The sequence below is a fragment of the Gobius niger genome (assembly GCF_951799975.1).
Source record: "Gobius niger genome assembly, chromosome: 1".
Taxonomy (NCBI): Eukaryota; Metazoa; Chordata; class Actinopteri; order Gobiiformes; family Gobiidae; genus Gobius; species Gobius niger.
In genome coordinates, this window is record NC_136852.1 from 73,611,093 (window position 1) to 73,630,931 (window position 19,839).

At 40.6% G+C, this 19,839-nt stretch overlaps 1 protein-coding gene across 1 annotated transcript in view; it reads left to right on the forward strand.

Moving 5' to 3' along the window:
• The window catches only part of LOC306977427 (smoothelin-like), a gene marked incomplete at its 3' end in the record, with an annotated part of 55,633 nt that extends 37,049 nt beyond the window's left edge, over positions 1-18,584 (forward strand). Inside the window, exon 2 of the mRNA XM_079575729.1 lies at positions 18,393-18,584. Within this exon, the coding sequence (XP_079431855.1) occupies positions 18,393-18,584 (192 nt within the window). The remainder of the gene's footprint in view (positions 1-18,392) is intronic.
• Positions 18,585-19,839: the final 1,255 nt, after the last annotated feature.

Here is a 19,839-nt window from a genome sequence, read left to right on the forward strand (position 1 = left end):
TAAGACCAAATAGGCCGAATTTTAGACTTTTTAAGGCCTTAACTCCCACCTGAACCGAGCACATTTTCTCCAGTTTGGCTTTACCCCAATCCAAAAGCTTCTGGAAAAAAGCTGTGAAAAAGCTACAAAACTGAGACGAAAACAATGATGGAAATGTGACAAAAAATTGACGAAAAATGGATGAAAAAATGACAAAAATGTGACAAAATATGGCCAAAAAAATACCAAAATGTGATAAAAATTTGATTAAAAAAAAGACAAAAATGTGACAAAAAAAAAGACAAAAATCTAATTAAAATTTGCACAAAAAAAACTACAAAAGTTTGACAAAAAAAGAAAAGAAAAAAGAAAAAAATTTGACAAAATATGACAAAAAAAATACAAAATGTCACAAAAAAATACAAAAATGTCACAAAAATGTCACAAGAAATTGACAAAAAATTGATGAAAAAATGACAAAAATGTGACAAAATATGACAAAAAAATACAAAAATTTGATAAAAATTTGATAAAAAAAAAGACAAAAATCTAATTAAAATTTGCTAAAAAAACCTACAAAAGTTTGCCAAAAATGAAAAAAAAAAGACAAAAATGTGACAAAAAAATGAAAAAAAAAATGAAAAAAATGTGAGAAAAAATTACAAAAAAATCAAACAAAAATCACAAAAATCTGACAAAAAAATGGAAAAAAAAAATGAAAAAAATGTGAGAAAAAATAACAAAAAAATCAAACAAAAATCACAAAAATATGACAAACAAAATGAGAAAAAAAAATTACAAAAAAATGACAAGAATGAAAAAAAAAAATAACAAAAAGCAAAAACGTGATTAAAATTTGACAAAAAAAAAAGACTAAAATTTGACAAAAAGTTACAAAAATGAGTTGAATACCCAACAATAAAATGATAGGAAAAAAAAATCTGACGTGAGGAAAAAGATCCTCTCGGTTCAGGCGGGAGTTAAGAGGTTAAGACTTTTTAAGACCCTGTATGAAGTTTGGACATCACGAGGATAAAGAAATACCTTCTCATGCCTTTGTTCGAATCGATTTTCCTTTGAATAGCCGGATATTGATTCACACTGTAGTGTCGCGTGAGGAGACGCTGCTGGAGCTTCTTCCTGAGCTCGGAACAGTGACCACCAGCATAAGCTCTCCAGCCCTAACCCCTAGGCCGTCATGCAGCGCTGCACTGTTTACGGCCACCTCGCGCCTCCCTGTAAACCTCACAGACGGTGAGTCAGACGGGGCTGTCGGGGCAGGCCCGGCTCGTGTAACTTTACGGGACAGTTTGATACGAGAAGTGTTGACAAATATGATGAGGCTGTGACGGGCAGGAGGGAACGGGTTCTAAAAGCAGCCGGTGACGTCACGGGGCTGCAGGTGAGCGGAGCGTCATGACACGTGCTGACAGGTGTGTGTGTGTGTGTGTGTGTGTGTGCCTGTGTGTGTGTGCCTGTGCCTGTGTGAACGCGTGGGCAGCAGACACTTGACTGTGAGCTGTCAGTCTGTCAGCAGGAGCACAGAAACAAGCCCAGTTTGTTTGTGTGTGTGTTTGTGTTCTTGTACTTGTGACATTGTGAGGACCAGTGTGAGTTTTCAGCCAACAGAGTGAGGACATTTTTGTAAAGTGAGGACATTTTGGGTGGTCCTCACTTCTTTGAAGGACTGTTTGAGGGTCAAGATGTGGTTTTAGGGTTAGCATTGGGTTAAGGTTTGGGTTAGGGTCTGGGTAATACATAATGTCTATAGTGTCCTCACTAAGATAGCAGTACAAGATTATGTGTGTGTGTGAGAATGCGTGGGCAGCAGACACTTGACTGTGAGCTGTCAGTCTGTCTGCAGGAGCACAGAAACTAGCCCAGTTTGTTTGTGTGTTCTTGTACTTGTGACATTGTGAGGACCAGTGTGAGTTTTTAAAGGGGCCGTATGGAAGTTCTCAGTTTTATACTCGCTACTGCCACCTCAGGTGTAATGCGTAACTGCAGTCTCTGTGTTAAGCGCGTGCATGACGCGCGCATCCAAGTACACGCACGGATAAACAGAAACAACAGCATTTGCATCCCGTTTTGCACAGATTTGCAGACATGACTTGAACTGAGGCAAGAAAGTGTTATTTGTGCGTTTTGTCAACGTAGACAAAGTATAAATAAAACGTAGGCAACAGGTGTATTATAAGCGATGCACTCGTAAACATTATAAAAAGCTAAAACCTGTCGCATCTTCTCTAAGGCCTAAAGTTAGCATTGCATTAGAAACTTGAAATAGAGCACCTGTTTACGTTTTGTACTCCAATGCTTATATAAGGGGTTATCGAGATGTTTTTGTCCTGAAAAGCCTTATAAACTACTACTTCCGTTTGTACATATAGTAATTAGCCTACTTACAGTACTGCAGCTGCTGCTTGTGCAAACCCACATAGCTACTATAAATTTCTCTAATAATTATAGCTAACAAACTAGCATAACAATGACTCAACAGAACGAACATTCACTGAAGTTGCAAAAAACTTGCTTTGAAAACGTACTACTGGCTGATAGCTTGTACATTTATTAGCATAAGATATTATTTTTCACGTAAACCTGTAATTGTGTCTTACCTGTCGAGTAAAAAGAAAGCCAGTGAGTCTTTTTTCATACCGAGAGCATCTCTCGCCATCGCTGAAAAGCTGCTCCAATATTGACTCTCGTCTTTGACCTGCGCCGGTCTGACTCCAGTTTACTTCGCTTAATTGCGCTCGAAAGTTGTTGCTTGACTTTCTAGTGTTTTCTTGGGGTCTGTGATGGAGTTTCCGCTGGGCTCGAGGCCGGTCTCTTCTTGCTTTCCGCAGACTCCATCCTCACTGTTCAAAAGTGACCTCCTTAGAGCGGAGAACTGGACGCCTGCGGCAGCTGCTCGGGCGAGCGCATGACGTCACGCGCTCTGAAGTCCACTTTTCTTATTGATAGTGTAGGCTTTTAGAGACGGTTGTGGTGAACAGGGCTGGGCTCATTCTACACATTAGGACATGGCCAGAACATGTAGGGTAATGAAAATACTTAATTTTAACATTTTTAAACTCTGTATAGTCCTTTTAACCAACAGAGTGAGGACATTTTTGTAAAGTGAGAACTTTTTGGGTGGTCCTCACTTCTTTGAAGGACCGTTTGAGGGTCAAGATGTGGTTTTAGGGTTAGAATTGGCTTAAGGTTAAGGTTAGGGATTAGGGCTGCACAATATATCGCGAAAAATATCGTATCGCGATATTAGCTGATTCAATATCCGTATCGCGAGAAGCCACAATATCGCAACATCACCATAGCCTTCATCTGACTAAGATCGACCCATTTTTTTTTGCAAACTCAAACTCATGCATTGAAGTCATGTGTAGAAGTTCAGTTTTAGTTTCACATTTACTAGCTTTGTTAAATTCTACCCTTGTTTTGGTCCTGATTGGGTGTTTTTTAAGTCTTCTTTTGACACAATTTGCTGAAAAAAATCGTGTTTAGTGAAATATCGCAATAATATCGTTATCGCGATATTGCACAGCAGTATCGCTTATCGCAAGTCACTTCAATATCGTGCAGCCCTATTAGGGATCAGGATTAGGGTCTGGGTAATACATGATGGGCCAGATCTTGCGGTGGTGCACGGAGAGGCGCAGGCTCTTGGTGAATTACTTTCGGACTGCTGGAGCTATATGCACCATTCGCCTCCGCCATTGTGAGGGGGCGTCACAAGAAGAGGTGACTGCACTGATGGGAACACCATTCATTTTAGGGCTGAAACGACTAATGGATTAATCGGCGACTCATCGATTATTGAAATAGTCGACAACTATTTTAGTCATCGATTAATCGTTTTCTGGTTCACACAGACTCAAATAGAGCAAAAATGACATGAAAATATAGTATTTTTGATGAAAACCTACTTTGTTTTTCATAGTAAGTGTCTGTAGTGTTTTGTACATTGTAAAATTCATAAATATCCGTCTGTGTCTCGTCCAATCAGAAGCAGAATTAGCACCAAGAGCCTCCAACAAGCATTCACTTTAAGTTTCCTCAATGAACATGTCCTCAAGCGGCGCCACTTTAGCTTCATGTCATGATTTTTGTTTGAAAAAATCAAATTTTCCTCCACCATTCACAGCCAAGCGATTAATCAATTAATCGTAAAAATATTCGATAGATTAATCGATGACAAAGTAATCGTTAGTTGCAGCCCTAATTAATTTCCTCGTTTGCATTGCGCTGCCTTGCGTTCTTTCTTCAGCCTCGGGTCGCACGGGTCAAACTAAAAACTGTATTTACCCCATTGTGAGCTAAACGATACTCACGTCTGGAGAGAAAAAGAGCTACACGAAGATCCTCACGAAGATAGCAGTACAAGATTGTGTGTGTGTGTGTGTGTGTGTGTGTCAGATTAGATAATGTGTAAACTGTGCCAGAGCCGGGCTGTTGTTGTCACTCAAAACTGACATATTTGTTAAGAATTATTCCATAAATAACGTATCATACATGGAAAAAAAGCAACGGCAGAAATAGCATTTTGTTTCGAATACTGTGGGAAAAGTACAGCTCTGCCCCGGTGACCCCTGAGACCAGAGGAGTGAACCGGCCTGTCCTGCCCCGGTGACCCCTGAGACCAGAGGAGTGAACCGGCCTGTCCTGCCCCGGTGACCCCTGAGACCAGAGGAGTGAACCGGCCTGTCCTGCCCCGGCTCACTGACCAGAGGAGTGAACCGGCCTGTCCTGCCCCGGTGACCCCTGAGACCAGAGGAGTGAACCGGCCTGTCCTGCACCGGCTCGCTTTACCAGTGATTACCAGGATTTTAAGTTTAACCTCTTAACTCCCACCTGAACGGATCACATTTTCTCCAGTTTGGCGTCGCCCGAATCAAAAAGCTTCTTGGGGAAAAAAACACCAAAACAGCCACAGAAAATGAGAAGAAAACAAGGATGTAAACGCAGCAAAAAAATGACAAAAACGTAACAAAAATGTAACAAAAATGTAACAAAAATGTAACAAAAATGTAACAAAATGTGACAAAAAGTCAACCAACAAGTGACTAAAAATGTAAAAAAATGTGAGAAAAACTGAACAAAAATGTGACAAAAACTCAATAAAAATGTGACAAAAATGTGACAAAAACTCAACCAAAAATTGACAAAAATTCAACAAAAATGTGACAAAAATGTGACAAAAACGTGACAAAAACTCAACCAAAAAATGACCAAAATTCAACAAAAATGTGACAAAAATTCAACAAAAATGTGACAAAAATTCAACAAAAATGTGACAAAAATTCAACAAAAATGTGACAAAAAGTCAACAAATAAGTGACTAAATTTTTTTTTTGAAATGTGAGAAAAACGCAACCAAAAAGTGACAAAATCTCAACAGAAATGTGATCAAAAAATACAAATAAAATGGTGACACAACACGGCAACAACGCCAGGAAAAATATCTGCTTTGTGGGACTTAGCTTTCAAATGAGGTGTTACACAGACCTATAGCCAAAGGGGGCAGCATGCATTCGGTTTAGGCGGGTGGTAAGAGGAACACGATGACCTCAGTAACTGCAGCTCTGCCCCGGTGACCCCTGAGACCAGAGGAGGGAACCGGCCTGTCCTGCACCGGCTCGCTTTACCAGTGATTACCAGGATTTTAAGTTTAACCTCTTAACTCCCACCTGAACGGATCACATTTTCTCCAGTTTGGCGTCGCCCTAATCAAAAAGCTTCTTGGGGAAAAAAGCACCAAAATAGCTACAAAAAATGAGAAGAAAACAAGAGTGTAAACGCAACAAAAAAAATGACAAAAATGTGACAAAAATGTGACAAAAATGTGACCAAAATTCAACAAAAATGTGACAAAAACTCAACCAAAAAATGACAAAAATTCAACAAAAATGTGACAAAAATTCAATAAAAATGTGACAAAAATTCAACAAAAATGTGACAAAAATTCAACCAAAAAATGACAAAAATGTGACAAAAATGTGACAAAAATTCAACAAAAATGTGACAAAAATTCAACCAAAAAATGTGACAAAAATTGACAAAAATGTGACAAAAATGTGACAAAAATGTGACAAAAACTCAATAAAAATGTGACAAAAATGTGACAAAAATGTGACAAAAACTCAACCAAAAAATGACAAAAATGTGACAAAAATGTGACAAAAATGTGACAAAAACTCAACCAAAAAATGACAAAAATGTGACAAAAATGTGACAAAAATGTGACAAAAATGTGACAAAAACTCAACAAAAATTCAACAAAAATGTGACAAACAGTCAACAAATAAGTGACTAATTTTTTTTTTTTAAATGTGAGAAAAACGCAACCAAAAAGTGACAAAATCTCAACAGAAATGTGAAAATAAAAAACAAAACAAAACAAAAAAAACACAGCAACAACGCCAGGAAAAATATCTGCTTTGTGGGACTTAGCTTTCAAATGAGGTGTTACACAGGCCTATAGCCAGAGGGGGCAGCATGCATTCGGTTTAGGCGGGTGGTAAGAGGAACACGGTGACCTCAGTAACTGCAGCTCTGCCCCGGTGACCCCTGAGACCAGAGGAGTGAACCGGCCTGTCCTGCACCGGCTCGCTTTACCAGTCCCGCCCTGTGGAGACGCGGACAGAAAACCCTCCATAACGCAGATGATGCTTTGGTCGAACCGGAAAGTCTGAAACACGCTGAGGTTTGACAAACTAATAGTTAGCGCCGACTCGTAAATATCTCGCCTCTTGCTCACGATCACAGGGCTCGACCAGACTTCCTTTTTCGGTCAGAACCGGTAATATCGTTTTCTGAGCCCAACACGGAGGCAGGCGCTGTTTTTGATTTTAAGTTTAACCTCTTAACTCCCACCTGAACGGATCCCATTTTTGGCGTCGCCCGAATCAAAAAGCTTCTTGGGGGGAAAAAAGCACCAAAATAGCTACAAAAAATGAGAAGAAAACAAGGATGTAAACGCAGCAAAAAAAATGACAAAAACGTAACAAAAACGTGACAAAAACGTGACAAAAATGTGACAAAAAGTCAACCAACAAGTGACTAAAAATGTAAAAACAAATGTGAGAAAAACGCAACCAAAAAGGGACAAAAACTGAACAAAAATTCAACAAAAATGTGACAAAAATTCAACAAAAATGTGACAAAAATTCAAACAAAAAATGACAAAAATGTGACAAAAATGTGACAAAAATGTGACAAAAATGTGACAAAAATGTGACAAAAATTTGACAAACATTTGACAAAAATGTGACAAAAATGTGACAAAAACTTAACCAAAAAATGAGAAAAATTCAACACATGTGACAAAAACTCAACCAAAAAATGACAAAAATTCAACAAAAATGTGACAAAAATGTGACAAAAATTCAACAAAAATGTGACAAAAAGTCAATAAATAAGTGACTACATTTTTTTTAAATGTGAGAAAAACGCAACCAAAAAGGGACAAAAACTGAACAAAAATTCAACAAAAATGTGACAAAAATTCAACGAAAATGTGACAAAAACTCAACCAAAAAATGACAAAAATTTGACAAAAATTTGACAAAAATTTGACAAAAATTTGACACAAAACTTAACCAAAAAATGACAAAAAATTGACAAAAATGTGACAAAAACTCAACCAAAAAATGACAAAAAATCAACAAAAATGTGACAAAAATTCAACAAAAATGTGACAAAAAGTCAATAAATAAGTGACTAAATTTTTTTTTTTAATGTGACAAAAACGCAACCAAAAAGTGACAAAATCTCAACAGAAATGTGATAAAAAATAAAAAAATAAATAAAAAGGTGACACAACACAGCAACAACGCGAGGAAAAATATCTGTTTTGTGGGACTTAGCTTTCAAATGAGGTGTTACACAGACTTGTAGCCAGAGGGGGCAGCAGGCATTCGGTTTATAAGGAACACGATGACCTCAGTAACTGCAGCTCTGGCTTCCACTCACACCAGGATTTCATTTCATTTGTGAATAAAGGCTGTTTATGTGAATGCAGAAACCGTCAGTTGGCCTCGTTTGGGGAAAATGCCGTTGGTGAAGGTGTCCCCCCCCCCTCGCCCCCCTCCCCCCCTCTCCCCCCCCTCTCCCCCCCTCTCGCCCCCCTCCCTCAGTCAGTCAGTCATGTGCAAAGGTCAGTGTTGTTGAGAAAGTGTCTAACGGTCGTTGTGTTTTCCTTGGCACCCGCCCAGACAAAGGTGCCTTTTATTTGCCCATTCATGACTCTGACACACACGCACACACACACGCACACACACACACACACACACACACACACACACACACACACACACACACACACACACACACACACACACACACACACACACACACACACACACACACACACACACACACACACACGGCTCTTCTGAAGTGGTCAGGTGTTTCTGTGCTTCTGAAGTCCTGCCTTCAGCGCCTCCTGTGTTTATGTCCTTGTTTCAGAGCGTGGTGTCCTGCACTGGTCAGCTCCTCCACTCCCTCCTCCTCGTGTGTCTCTTCCTTGTTTCCTGTAGCTCCTGTGTGAGGCTCAAACATAGAACTAAAAAGGAGAAATGTCCTTATTTGTGGCTTCGTTCCATTGTCGTAGTGCGGACGCCACGCCGCCATCTTGGTCCGACAGATGTTACGCCATCCAACAAATGCAAGTGTGATCATAAGGATAAAGGATTGCTACTGATCACAGTTTGATATGTATGGAATATTCTTGCCACATTTAAAAATTCCCATATATTTTGTGAAGTTTTTATTGAAAGGCTAACGACGCTAACGGCGCTAACGACCACTAGCTATGGCTAGCGACCGCTAATGACCGCTAACGATGCTAACGATGGCTAACGACGGCTAACGACGGCTAACGACGGCTAATGGCACTGGTGACGGCTAACGACGCTAACGACTGCTAACGCCGGCCAACGACCGCTAACGACGCTAACGACGCTAACGACGCTAACGACGCTAACGACGCTAACGACGCTAACGACCGCTAACGACCGCTAGCGATGGTAACGACGCTAACGACCGCTAACGACCGCTAACGACCGCTAGCGATGGTAACGACGCTAACGACGCTAACGACGCTAACGACGCTAACGACGCTAACGACCGCTAACGACCGCTAACGACCGCTAACGACCACTAACTTACAGTAAAGTGAAGGCAGCGACAGTACGGTCAAGCATGACATGTTTCTCAGTATTTACTGATCTGTGGTTTCTTTATCATGTACATGTCACAAGATCATGTTTAATGTCCATCATATTTGTGAATCCGACTCATGGGAATCAGAAACTTGAACGTGATTTAGCATTTAGCTTCTTTCTCGGACACTTTTAGACGCTAATTTATACCTAAAGTAAATTCCCAAATGATTTCAAACGAGGCTTTGGCCCCTCCCCTAAATGTGGTCGAAGGGTCGACAACAGCTGTAAACATCTGAATCGTTCATAATTTGAGGTATTTGGTGGCTAATGCTAACGGCTATAGGGAAAATACACTGAGGAGGCAAATGGAATGTAAAAAGTATACCGGAGTAGCTTCTTTGCTAACTGTCCGCATGTGTAAGGATCGAATAAGCTAACGTTTGTTTACGTTTAAAAAGCTCAGTGCTGCTCGGCTCGTACAGACTCTGCAGTAAAAACTGAACCTCACGAAAACACTGCAAAGATTTACAAAAGTGTCCAGAAAAACATCAACAAGGCTGCGAGAGTGAGGGAGTGTTTTTTCATTCATATTATGTGAGGTCGAGGTAACTGTAGCTTTATCAGTGAACAAACACTGAGGGAAAACTCGGCTACTGTAATGTCCCAGTGCCTCGGTGAACTCAGACTGTCTGACCGGTGAGTCAGAGTGTGTGTGTGTCTGTGTGTGTGTCTGTGTGTGTGTGTGTGTGTGTGTGTGTGTGTGTGTGTGACGCTCTGCTCTGTCAGAGGATTCCTGAAGAAATACTTTAACCATCATTTCCTCCGTGGTGAGTAAGGTCTGTAGTCACTGTGCGAGTTCATAATAGGACACGAAAAACTGTCTTTCTCATAGTATTTCCACCTCCTGTTTTCTCCAGCAAAAACCCAGACCATTCACCACAACTGACACGAAAAGGCGAGTTGCATAAAATGACAAGAACACAGATCAAATCAATAAAACATCAACATAAAAAACATGAATTACAATACAAAGCAAGAGTGCAGATCAAATACTTTCAGAGTCATATTCACGGTAAACATCATCTCAAATCCTCATCAAGACTTAAGCCTCGGCGTGTTTAGTCCGTGTGACTTCCACAAATAAATATTTTAACCTCTTAACCCCCGCCCTAACATTAACAAGTGCATTTTCCCCAGTTCGGCTTTTTAATATTATTTTTTTTATTGGTATCATCAGCAAAAAGAGCGGGAAAGGCGGTCGTAGAAACAGAAGCAAAATCATTAATATAAATGATAAATAATAACGGTCCCAAAATTGAACCTTGTGGCACACCATACTCCACGGAATTCCTTTTAGATTCATGTTTTTTTATACTGGGCTTTACCCAAATCTAAAATCTTCTCGACTGGAGATCAACAATGTAACGCCTCATTTGAAAGCAAAGACCTCCAAAAGTGATGGAAAAAATAATTTAAAAAAAACAACAAAAATATGACAAAAATGTGGCGACGTGACGAAAAGTTTCCATAATTTTTTGTTGTGTTTTTCTCACGTTTTCATCCTCTTTTTCTCGCTATTTTGATGCTTTTCTTTTTAGCTTTTAGATTTGGGTAAAGCTCGGTTGAGGCGGGACTGGTGGCCCCAGAGCCAGTGGCCCTTCTGTGCTCTCCCAGAATGGACATATGGCCAGTCCGCCCCTGGTCCTGACTCTGGGAACCACCAGGAGCCCCCTCTGCAGGTCTCAGGGCCCGAGATGGTCCTTTCTTGAAGTCTATTCTGTGAGGGACAGGAAGCCAGTGCAGAGACCGGAGCACTGGACTAATATGGTGGTGTTTCCTGTAGGGCTGCAACGACTAATCGATTATTGAAATAGTCGACAACTATTTTAGTAATCGATGAATCGTTTTCTGGCTCACACGGACTTAAATGGAGCAAAAATGACATGAAAAATGAAGCGTTTTTGATGAAAGCCGACTTTCTTTAGGGTCTGTAGTGTTTTGTTCATTGTAGATTTCATGAATAGAGCCTCCAACAAACATTTCCCTTTAGTTTACTTCATCGACACAGCCTTAGTTGCAGCCCTAGTTTCCTGGTTCTGGATGTTCTGCAGCCGTTACAGTCTCTCACACAGGGATCAGTCTCTCTAAGTCTGGTTCTGACTCTGTTCCTCTGATCTTAGTGATGTTTCTCAGATGGGAAAAAGCTGCTGATGTTCTTGCTCTGATGAGGCTGTTTAAGTTCAGGTCTGAGTCCAGGATCACTCTGAGGTTTCTGACGGATGAGCCTGGGCTGTCACTTAAACAGTGTTTCAGTGTTTCAGGCTGAATGTCAGTGGGAAATGAGTCAAACTGTGGTGGAACTTTACCTCGATGTCACTTCCTGTCAGCGGCTTAACCTCTTAACCCCCGCCTGAACCGAGAGGATCTTTTTCCTCACGTCATCTGATTTTTTTTTCCCATGATTTTTTTGTTGGGTATTCAACTCATTTTTGTCTTTTTTTTGTCATTTTTTTGTCCATTTTTGGTCAAATTTTTATCATTTTTTTGTGATTTTTTGTAACATTTTGTCACATTTTTGTGATTATTTTCGTCATTTATTTTGTCACATTTTTGTCAATTTTTGGTCATTTTTTGACATTTTTTTGGGTCATTTTTTAATTAAATTTTTGTCATTTTTTTGTATCATGTTGTCACATTTTTGTCACATTTTTGTCAAGTTTTTGTTATTTTTTGGTCAAATTTTTATCACTTTTTTGTCACATTTTTGTCAAATTTTTGTCACTTTTTGTCAAATCTTTATCAAATTTTTGTCATTTTTTTGGATCGTTTTGTCACATTTTTGCCACTTTTTCATACATTTTTCATCACTTTTTTGTCACATTTCCATCATTTTTTTCGTCTCAGTTTTGTCGCTATTTTCACACCTTTTTCCCAGAAGCTTTTGTTCTGGGGTAAAGCCAAACTGGAGAAAATGTGCTCGGTTCAGGTGGGAGTTAAGGGGTTAAAGCAGCAAACAATAGCTCTCGTGGCGTCTGTTGGCGTCTCTCGACACAACATTATAATTACACTGTTTGTTTTGCGTGTTTTGCGTCGACGTTTCCAACACAAAGCCGCGTTCTTGTCCTTGCTCAGTGTGCGGTGCTGCATCTGCCGCTGATATTTCTTCATAATTGTCATGTTTTGTTGTTCCTGTGTGTTGTTGGCTGACCGCACCCCCCCCCCCCCCCTCCCCCCTCCCTCGGTGCCTGTGTCAGCTGCTTTACCCACATCCAGCTCTGCTCCTGCTGCGTCTGCTTCAAATGTGCAGGAATTTGAAGAATGGAGCGTTTCCACCCAGCCCTCCTGTGCCCATTTTAGGCATTCCCCCACCACACTCTCCCTCCCTCCCGCTCACTCTTCCCCCTTTTCTCCCTTTTCTCCCTTTTCTCCATATAAGCTTCAAAATAAAAAGCAACAAAAGCAACAAAAATGCTTCAAAAACACCGAGACAGCGTGACAAAAAAGTTGCCATCACTTTTGTCGGTCTTTGATTATGATTTAATATGTGTAATGAGGCATGATACCTGCCTAAAAAAATCCCTATCACGATGTAAAAAAGAAATATAACAATATATTTGACGATATATCAATCAATCAATCAATGGTTTTGTAAAGCCCGATATCACACAGGAGTTTCCTCACAGCTGCACCGAACATTAAGGCAATAAAACAGAGCAGTAAAGTTCAGGTGAATGATGTGTCCAGGCGAACATAAAGTCCAAATAAGCGTCGGCAGCAGGTGGGACGAGCGGCGTGGGCGTCCCCCGTCCTTAGACTCTCCAACACGGCGAGGAAAAACTCAAAAAAAGGAGAGATCCACTCCAGGACAGGCTATAGACCCAGGGCCGAGTCCCTCAGCAGAACGTCCAGTCCTTGGTGTCCAGTTCCAGTAGGCCGGGTTCCTCCGTTCCTCCAGGGGGCCATAAGGGGCTGGTGCAGTGTGATCTGGGCAGCTCCAACAGCTGTCCCCACGACCCGGAAATGGACAAGTGGAAGAAGATGGATGGAATAAGACCCCCCCCCCCCCACCGTCCTCACAGCCCATAATGTGGCAAAAATCACAAATTTGACTGATCATACTTTAAAATAAATAAAAGGTTCTAATGAGTTTACAAAGTAATTCAGATTCAAATATGTCGTATTTAGATGATATATTTTAGCTTCTTCAAACTCACAAGTGAGAACTTTTCCTCTCCCAATAAAATAAGTCTCACTGACACTTTCTTTGTCATTAATAAACGTCTATATGACGATAAAGTTGTTAAAATGAACACTTGGGTCCTAAGTAAACGCGGAACTGTAGTTGTTTGGTGTGTTGCTCGTGGGACGGCTCTCAGTGTAACACACACCTGTCGATGCAGACTCGCTGAGAAGGAGCTTTTCTCCCCCCCCTCACTGAGGGGTCCATTTCAGACAGAACTCCACTCCCGGGCACGAGCAGACTGAGTGTTAGGGGGAGGGGGAACCCTAACCCTAACCCTAACCCTTATTTTTAACAGCATACCCATTTCCTTTCAAATAGGATCTACTACAGTTTACATCCTACATTTTATTTGACTTTCTAAACCCCTGTCTCCGTGTTCTCCAGTCAGTGTAACATAAATGTTGTCACGGCCACAGCGATATCAAAACATTATGTGGCGATAAACGTGCTTTAGCTGTGGAAGTCGCTCCCAGTCGAGGTGCGAGTCATCCCTGACCTGCCGCTGTTCAAGTCCAGACTAAAGACTGTCCAGAGCTCCTGCTGTGGGACTACGAGGCTCATGTTTTTGCTCTGGATGTGGAAACAGCTGAGAACCTGGAGAACCCCCTGTGTTACGTTGATATTCCACATTCACTTATGAACTGTTGGAGCGTTTTCGCCAGTAGAGGGTGCTGTCGCTCCTGCTCACCTCCTCTAAACTCCCCCCCCTCCTCACCCCCTCCTGTCTGCACCTCTTCCCTCGTCCTGTAAAGACCTCGTCCACTTGTGTTAAATAATAACAGAGCCTTGAACTTAAAGACCTGTTTCTCTGTGACAGATGTGAGCACACCTGCCCCCCTCCTCCCCCTCCTCCCCCCTCTGTCTGGGCCGGGGCAGCACCTGCTCCAGGGTCGCCCCCCCGCCGCCCTCCGCTGCACTTAAATCAGCTGTCGTCGCCTCCCCATAACACCGGAGTCTCTCCTCCTCCTCCGTGACCTCCTGAATGAGGCGCCGACAGCTCGACAGTGAGGGACGCCTCTTTAAGCACATTTTTGGCGTCTCGCGATGGCGTTTCGGCGGGGGCGGGACCGACGGGCGCAGACAGACGAGCCTCAGCCCTGTGGGAGAGGCAGGTTTACTGTTTTAAAGCCAGACGCTGCAGGTGGAACAGGAAGAATGATGTAGTGAGATCAGGGAAGAAGTTTGACAGTTTATGTTCTGGACCATTTGTGATGGTGAAATCTGAATTCTGGCACCGGGTTTGAACGTATGGGTTAATTTTGTTTCTTATTTTGGTTCAAAGCTCCAGGAAAAAGGCTTGGATTTTCATTTGATCGATCTTAACCTCTTAACTCCCGCCTGAACCTCCTCACGTCATCAGGTTTTTTTTCCATCATTTTTTTGTTGGGTATTCAACTCACTTTTGTAGCTTTTTTGTCAATTTTTTTGTCATTTTTTTGTCACTTTTTTGTCACATTTTTGTCACATTTTTGTAATTTTGTTGTATTTTTTTTTTATTTTTTTTATTTTATTTTTTTATTTTTTTTGTAATTTTTTTTAATCACATTTTTGTCATTTTTTCGTCAATTTTTTGTAATTTTTTTGTAATTTTTTGTAATTTTTTTGTCACATTTTTGTCATTTTTTTGTCATTTTTTTGTCATTTTTTGTAATTTTTTTTAATCACATTTTTGTCATTTTTTCGTCAATTTTTCGTCCATTTTTTATAAATTTTTTGTCATTTTTTGGTCACATTTTTGTCATTTTTTGTCAATTTTTTTCGTCCATTTTTTTCATTTTTGTATTTTTTTTGTTAAATTTTAATCCATTTTTTGTAGTTTTTTCGTACATTTTTTTGTCAATTTCTTGTGACATTTTTGTGACATTTTTGCCACTTTTTCATACATTTTTCGTAAATTTTTTCGTCCATTTTTGTCACTTTTTTGTCCATTTTTTTTTATCAATTCATTTATTTTTTGTCATTTTTTCGTCCATTTTTTTGTCAATTTCTTGTGACAGTTTTGCCACTTTTTCATCAATTTTTCATCCGTTTTTTGTCAATGTTTTCTCACTTTTTTTCCCACATTTCCATCATTGTTTTCGTCTCAGTTTTGTTGCTTTTTTCTCACCTTTTTTCCAGGAGCTTTTGGATTGGGGTAAAGCCAAACTGGAGAAAAAGTGCTCGGTTCAGGTGGGAGTTAAGGGGTTAATAAAAGGCTAAAGTAAGAAGACTGGAGATGTTGGAGTCTGTGCTGCTTCAGGAGGTCGACCGGTGTGTCGGTGTTTATGGGGTGTTTTACAATCCGGTGTGGCTCGTTTACATGCATGAGACCCATGTGTGTTCACTTAACCTGGCACTTTTATAAATGCTTTGTTTCAAGGACTAAATCAATCCAGATCTTCAACACCTGATTCATGTAATCGTTTTTTTTGGTCTGTGTAATGTGAGGTCTCACATCTGCTCTAGAAGCTAGTTCATTTATTTTTAGTTAATTTATTTTCTTCGGTCATTATGAACATTTAAATCACATGTCACATGTTTTCCAAAGATCTTAGACATTATGCAATAAGAAAACACATACATTAAGAATTTAATCTAAATGATGCCTGACCGAAGGGGTTTAGGCTGAAGCCAAGACTTATTCTGCCTAAACCCCTTTTACAAACTGTGACTCTGCGTCCAAAGATGACGCATTATCCACTTTCTCTAATACCAACAATGGAAACACTTAAGCACAAAACTTAAACTTCAACAATCAGAAATGATGCTATGTTTCCTCGATCGACTTCTTTTCTCATGCTCTTCATTCAAGTGTTCTATACTTCTCTATCATGTTTAACTTATACATTTTCTTAAATGCTTTAATAGTTTTGGAGCCTTAAGTTGAATAGATAAACCGTTCCATAGATCAACGCCTTTAACTGATAAACACCTCCTCTTAGTATCACTGAGCGCCAGAGGTTTTTGTAGCAGATCAGTTCCTCTGAGGTTGTTCATGGATTCTCTAGTTTGAAACATCTCCTGTAAACACGGAGGGAGCCTGAGACTGTGAGCTTTGTACATCACAACTGCTGTGTGAACAACAACAAGATCATGCAATTTTAAGATATTTAGTCGAATAAAAAGTGGATTTGTTGGAGCCAAGCATTCTGCACGGCTGATCACTCGAACTGCTTTCTTTTGCAATACAAAGATGGGTTGTTGATAGCGACTTGGTGCTCACAGAGGCTCACTCTCAGTTAGGACAAAGATTTATAACACCTTTAAAGCTAAGTGAGGAGCCAAGTGCCAACTCCTGTGGCTCCCAAGATGATGATTTTTTTTCATTATATATATATTTTTTAAATGAATTATGGACAATGCTACTATTTTAACAGAAAAATTGCCACCCCAGAAGTTCTCCCTGACCTTGTTTTCCACCCCGTGATTTATTTTCTAGATCTGCCCCTGCTCACGGGCCGGGCGGACCGGCTCCGAGCCTGTCAATATTCAACTTTTTATTGCTGATTTACTGAAAACAGCGCGGTTAAAGCTATGACGCCTTCCCCAGCGCCGTCACATGGGTCAAAGCGATTACTGAAAAACAAAACTCTTTGGAGCCAGGCTTTTAAACGAGCCCAAAGCTTCACAGGAACCTGTTTCCAAAGTGTCTCTTGGAGTCGCCCTGGCCACTAGGGGGTGGTATTACAGCACCATGAGGACCAAAGAGAAGGGCTTTTGGCCTGTTTTATATCGTTTATGTTGCAGACTTTGTTCTTCATTTCAGAACCGTGAGAGACAGACTTTTTTTTTGCCTGTGAAGTTCCTACTAAACATGAATGTCCTCCGTAAATCCGCCTCACGCCCTTAATAAAGCGCCCCCTGCTGTCACAGTTTCAGTTTAGACGCTTCATACACAGGGTTATAGACGAGGCGAATCGAAACCCGACCTCTCGTCCCCAAACTGTGCCAAAAATGAAACTAAGACAGAATCTGTGCCGTCTGAATTCTGGCGCCGGGTTTGAACGTATGGGTTAATTTAGTTTCTTATTTTGGTTCAAAGCTCCAGGAAAAAGGCTTGGATTTTCATTTGATCGATCTTAACCTCTTAACTCCCGCCTGAACCTCCTCACGTCATCAGGTTTTTTTTCCATCATTTTTTTGTTGGGTGTTCAACTCACTTTTGTAGCTTTTTTGTCAATTTTTTTGTCATTTTTTTGTCACTTTTTTGTCACATTTTTGTAATTTTTTCGTAATTTTTTTCGTCTATTTTTTCTAATTTTTTTCTAATTTTTTTTGTCACATTTTTGTAATTTTTTTGTAATTTTTTTGTAATTTTTTTTGTAATTTTTTTATCACATTTTTGTCATTTTTTTGTCAATTTTTTTCGTCCATTTTTTTCATTTTTGTATTTTTTTTGTTAAATTTTAATCCATTTTTTGTAGTTTTTTCGTACATTTTTTTTGTCAATTTCTTGTGACATTTTTGCCACTTTTTCATCAATTTTTCATCCGTTTTTTGTCAATGTTTTCTCACTTTTTTCTCACATTTCCATCATTGTTTTCGTCTCAGTTTTGTTGCTATTTTCCCACCTTTTTCCCAGAAGCTTTTGGATTGGGGTAAAGCCAAACTGGAGAAAAAGTGCTCGGTTCAGGTGGGAGTTAAGGGGTTAATAAAAGGCTTGAAACCTAAAGTAAGAAGACTGGAGATGTTGGAGTCTGTGCTGCTTCAGGAGGTCGACCGGTGTATCGGTGTTTATCGGGTGTTTTACAATCCGGTGTGGCTCGTTTACATGCATGAGACCCATGTGTGTTCACTTAACCTGTCACTTTTATGAATGTTTTTATAAACTGTGCCAAAAATGAAACTAAGAGAGAATCTGTGCCGTAATAAAGCACCAGATCCAGCCTTTGTTTCCAGGTGAAAGCGCCGAGAGCAAAGTGACTCATAGACTTGGTTTCGCCGCGTCGTCCTCGGTGTCATGACCTCGATCTAACCTCTCCCCCCCCTCCCTCCCCCCTCCCTCCCCCCTCCCTCCCCCACAGCTGGACGGCACCATGGACCTGGACGAGCGCCGGCTGATCCGCTCGGCCATCCGGGAGCTGCGGAGGAAGGAGATCCAGCACATGGAGGCGGCCCTGGCCAGCAAGCGGTTCAGGCCCACCCGAGGCGCCGCGCCCCAGGAGGACAAGGAGAACCAGCAGGAGAACCAGGAGCAGAAGCACCACCACACGTGAGCCTCAGACACAGAACCCTGCCGTAACCCTGGAGGAGCGTTTCACTTCCTCACAGTTTGAAGTAATCCTCGGGTAATCCTTGGGTAATCCTGTTTAAATTAGCTGCTCCGACTTCTCTGGTTTCCGGCGCTTCGTTCTGAACTTCCGCGGTCTTTGTTTGAACCCGAATCAAAGACGTTCAGCTGTGTTCTGTTATGTGAACTCTAGGTGGGGCTGTTTCTGCGATTAGACCGACAGTTTCTGCTGCTTTTGTCATGTTTTTGTCTCTTATTGGTTGTGTTGTTGTAGTTTACTCTTTGCTTTTTTGTCATGTTTTCATCAGTTTTTCATCACATTTTTGTCACATTTCTGTCACCCTGTTCTGACCTTGATGGCAATGAAATAAAAAATGTTAATGAATTCACCTACTTAGGCGTAACTCTGGACCCAACTCTGACTTTTAAAAACCATGTAAAAAAAACTTCGAAATTCTTTAAAATTTAACTTTAGATACATACGGGGGTCCCTTTACCACAGAGGCGTCCCATTTGTACCTGAACTCCATGATCTTGTCACATTTTATGTATTGTATATCGAGTTGGTCACAGGCTGTAAAACGGTTCTGGGGCCTCTTGAATCATTATATAAATTTGCACTCAAGATCCATGATAAGAAACCCAGGCGTTATCACCATTGTCAAACACTAAATAAGTATGGAATTCTGAATTTTACAAACCTAATATTTTACTCTAATGTTTGCTTACTTTTTAAAATGATCCATGGAGTCACTGCACCCCCTCTGAGAAAACGTATAACTTTAAGCACTGATAAAATGACTCGAGCTACTCGATCCACTTCTAGAGGAGAACGCAGCGTCCCAAAATGTAAAACTGCCTTCGCTAAATCTGCTTCTCCGTGATCGGGTCAGTGGAACTCACGGCAACAGAGATTATTGCAAGTACGACATTCAAAAGTTTTGCGCACTTGACAAAAAAATGGCTTCTAGAAAAACAAACTTGCTCATGACCTGTAACGTCATGTGGGAGCGACCGTTTCACCTAGAAAAAGGACTGGTAGAAAATGTTCTAATGTTCTAATCTTGTTTAAATTAAATGTATGTTTTTAATGATGTCAAAATGTATAAATCCATGGTCAAGTATTCATCTACATTTAAAATCAGTTTTTGTAACATCAACCTGCCCAGGGACTACAGGTGGAAATTAGCATCTTTGCTATAACCTGGTACAAAGCATCTTTCCTTTTGGTCAACGTTAAA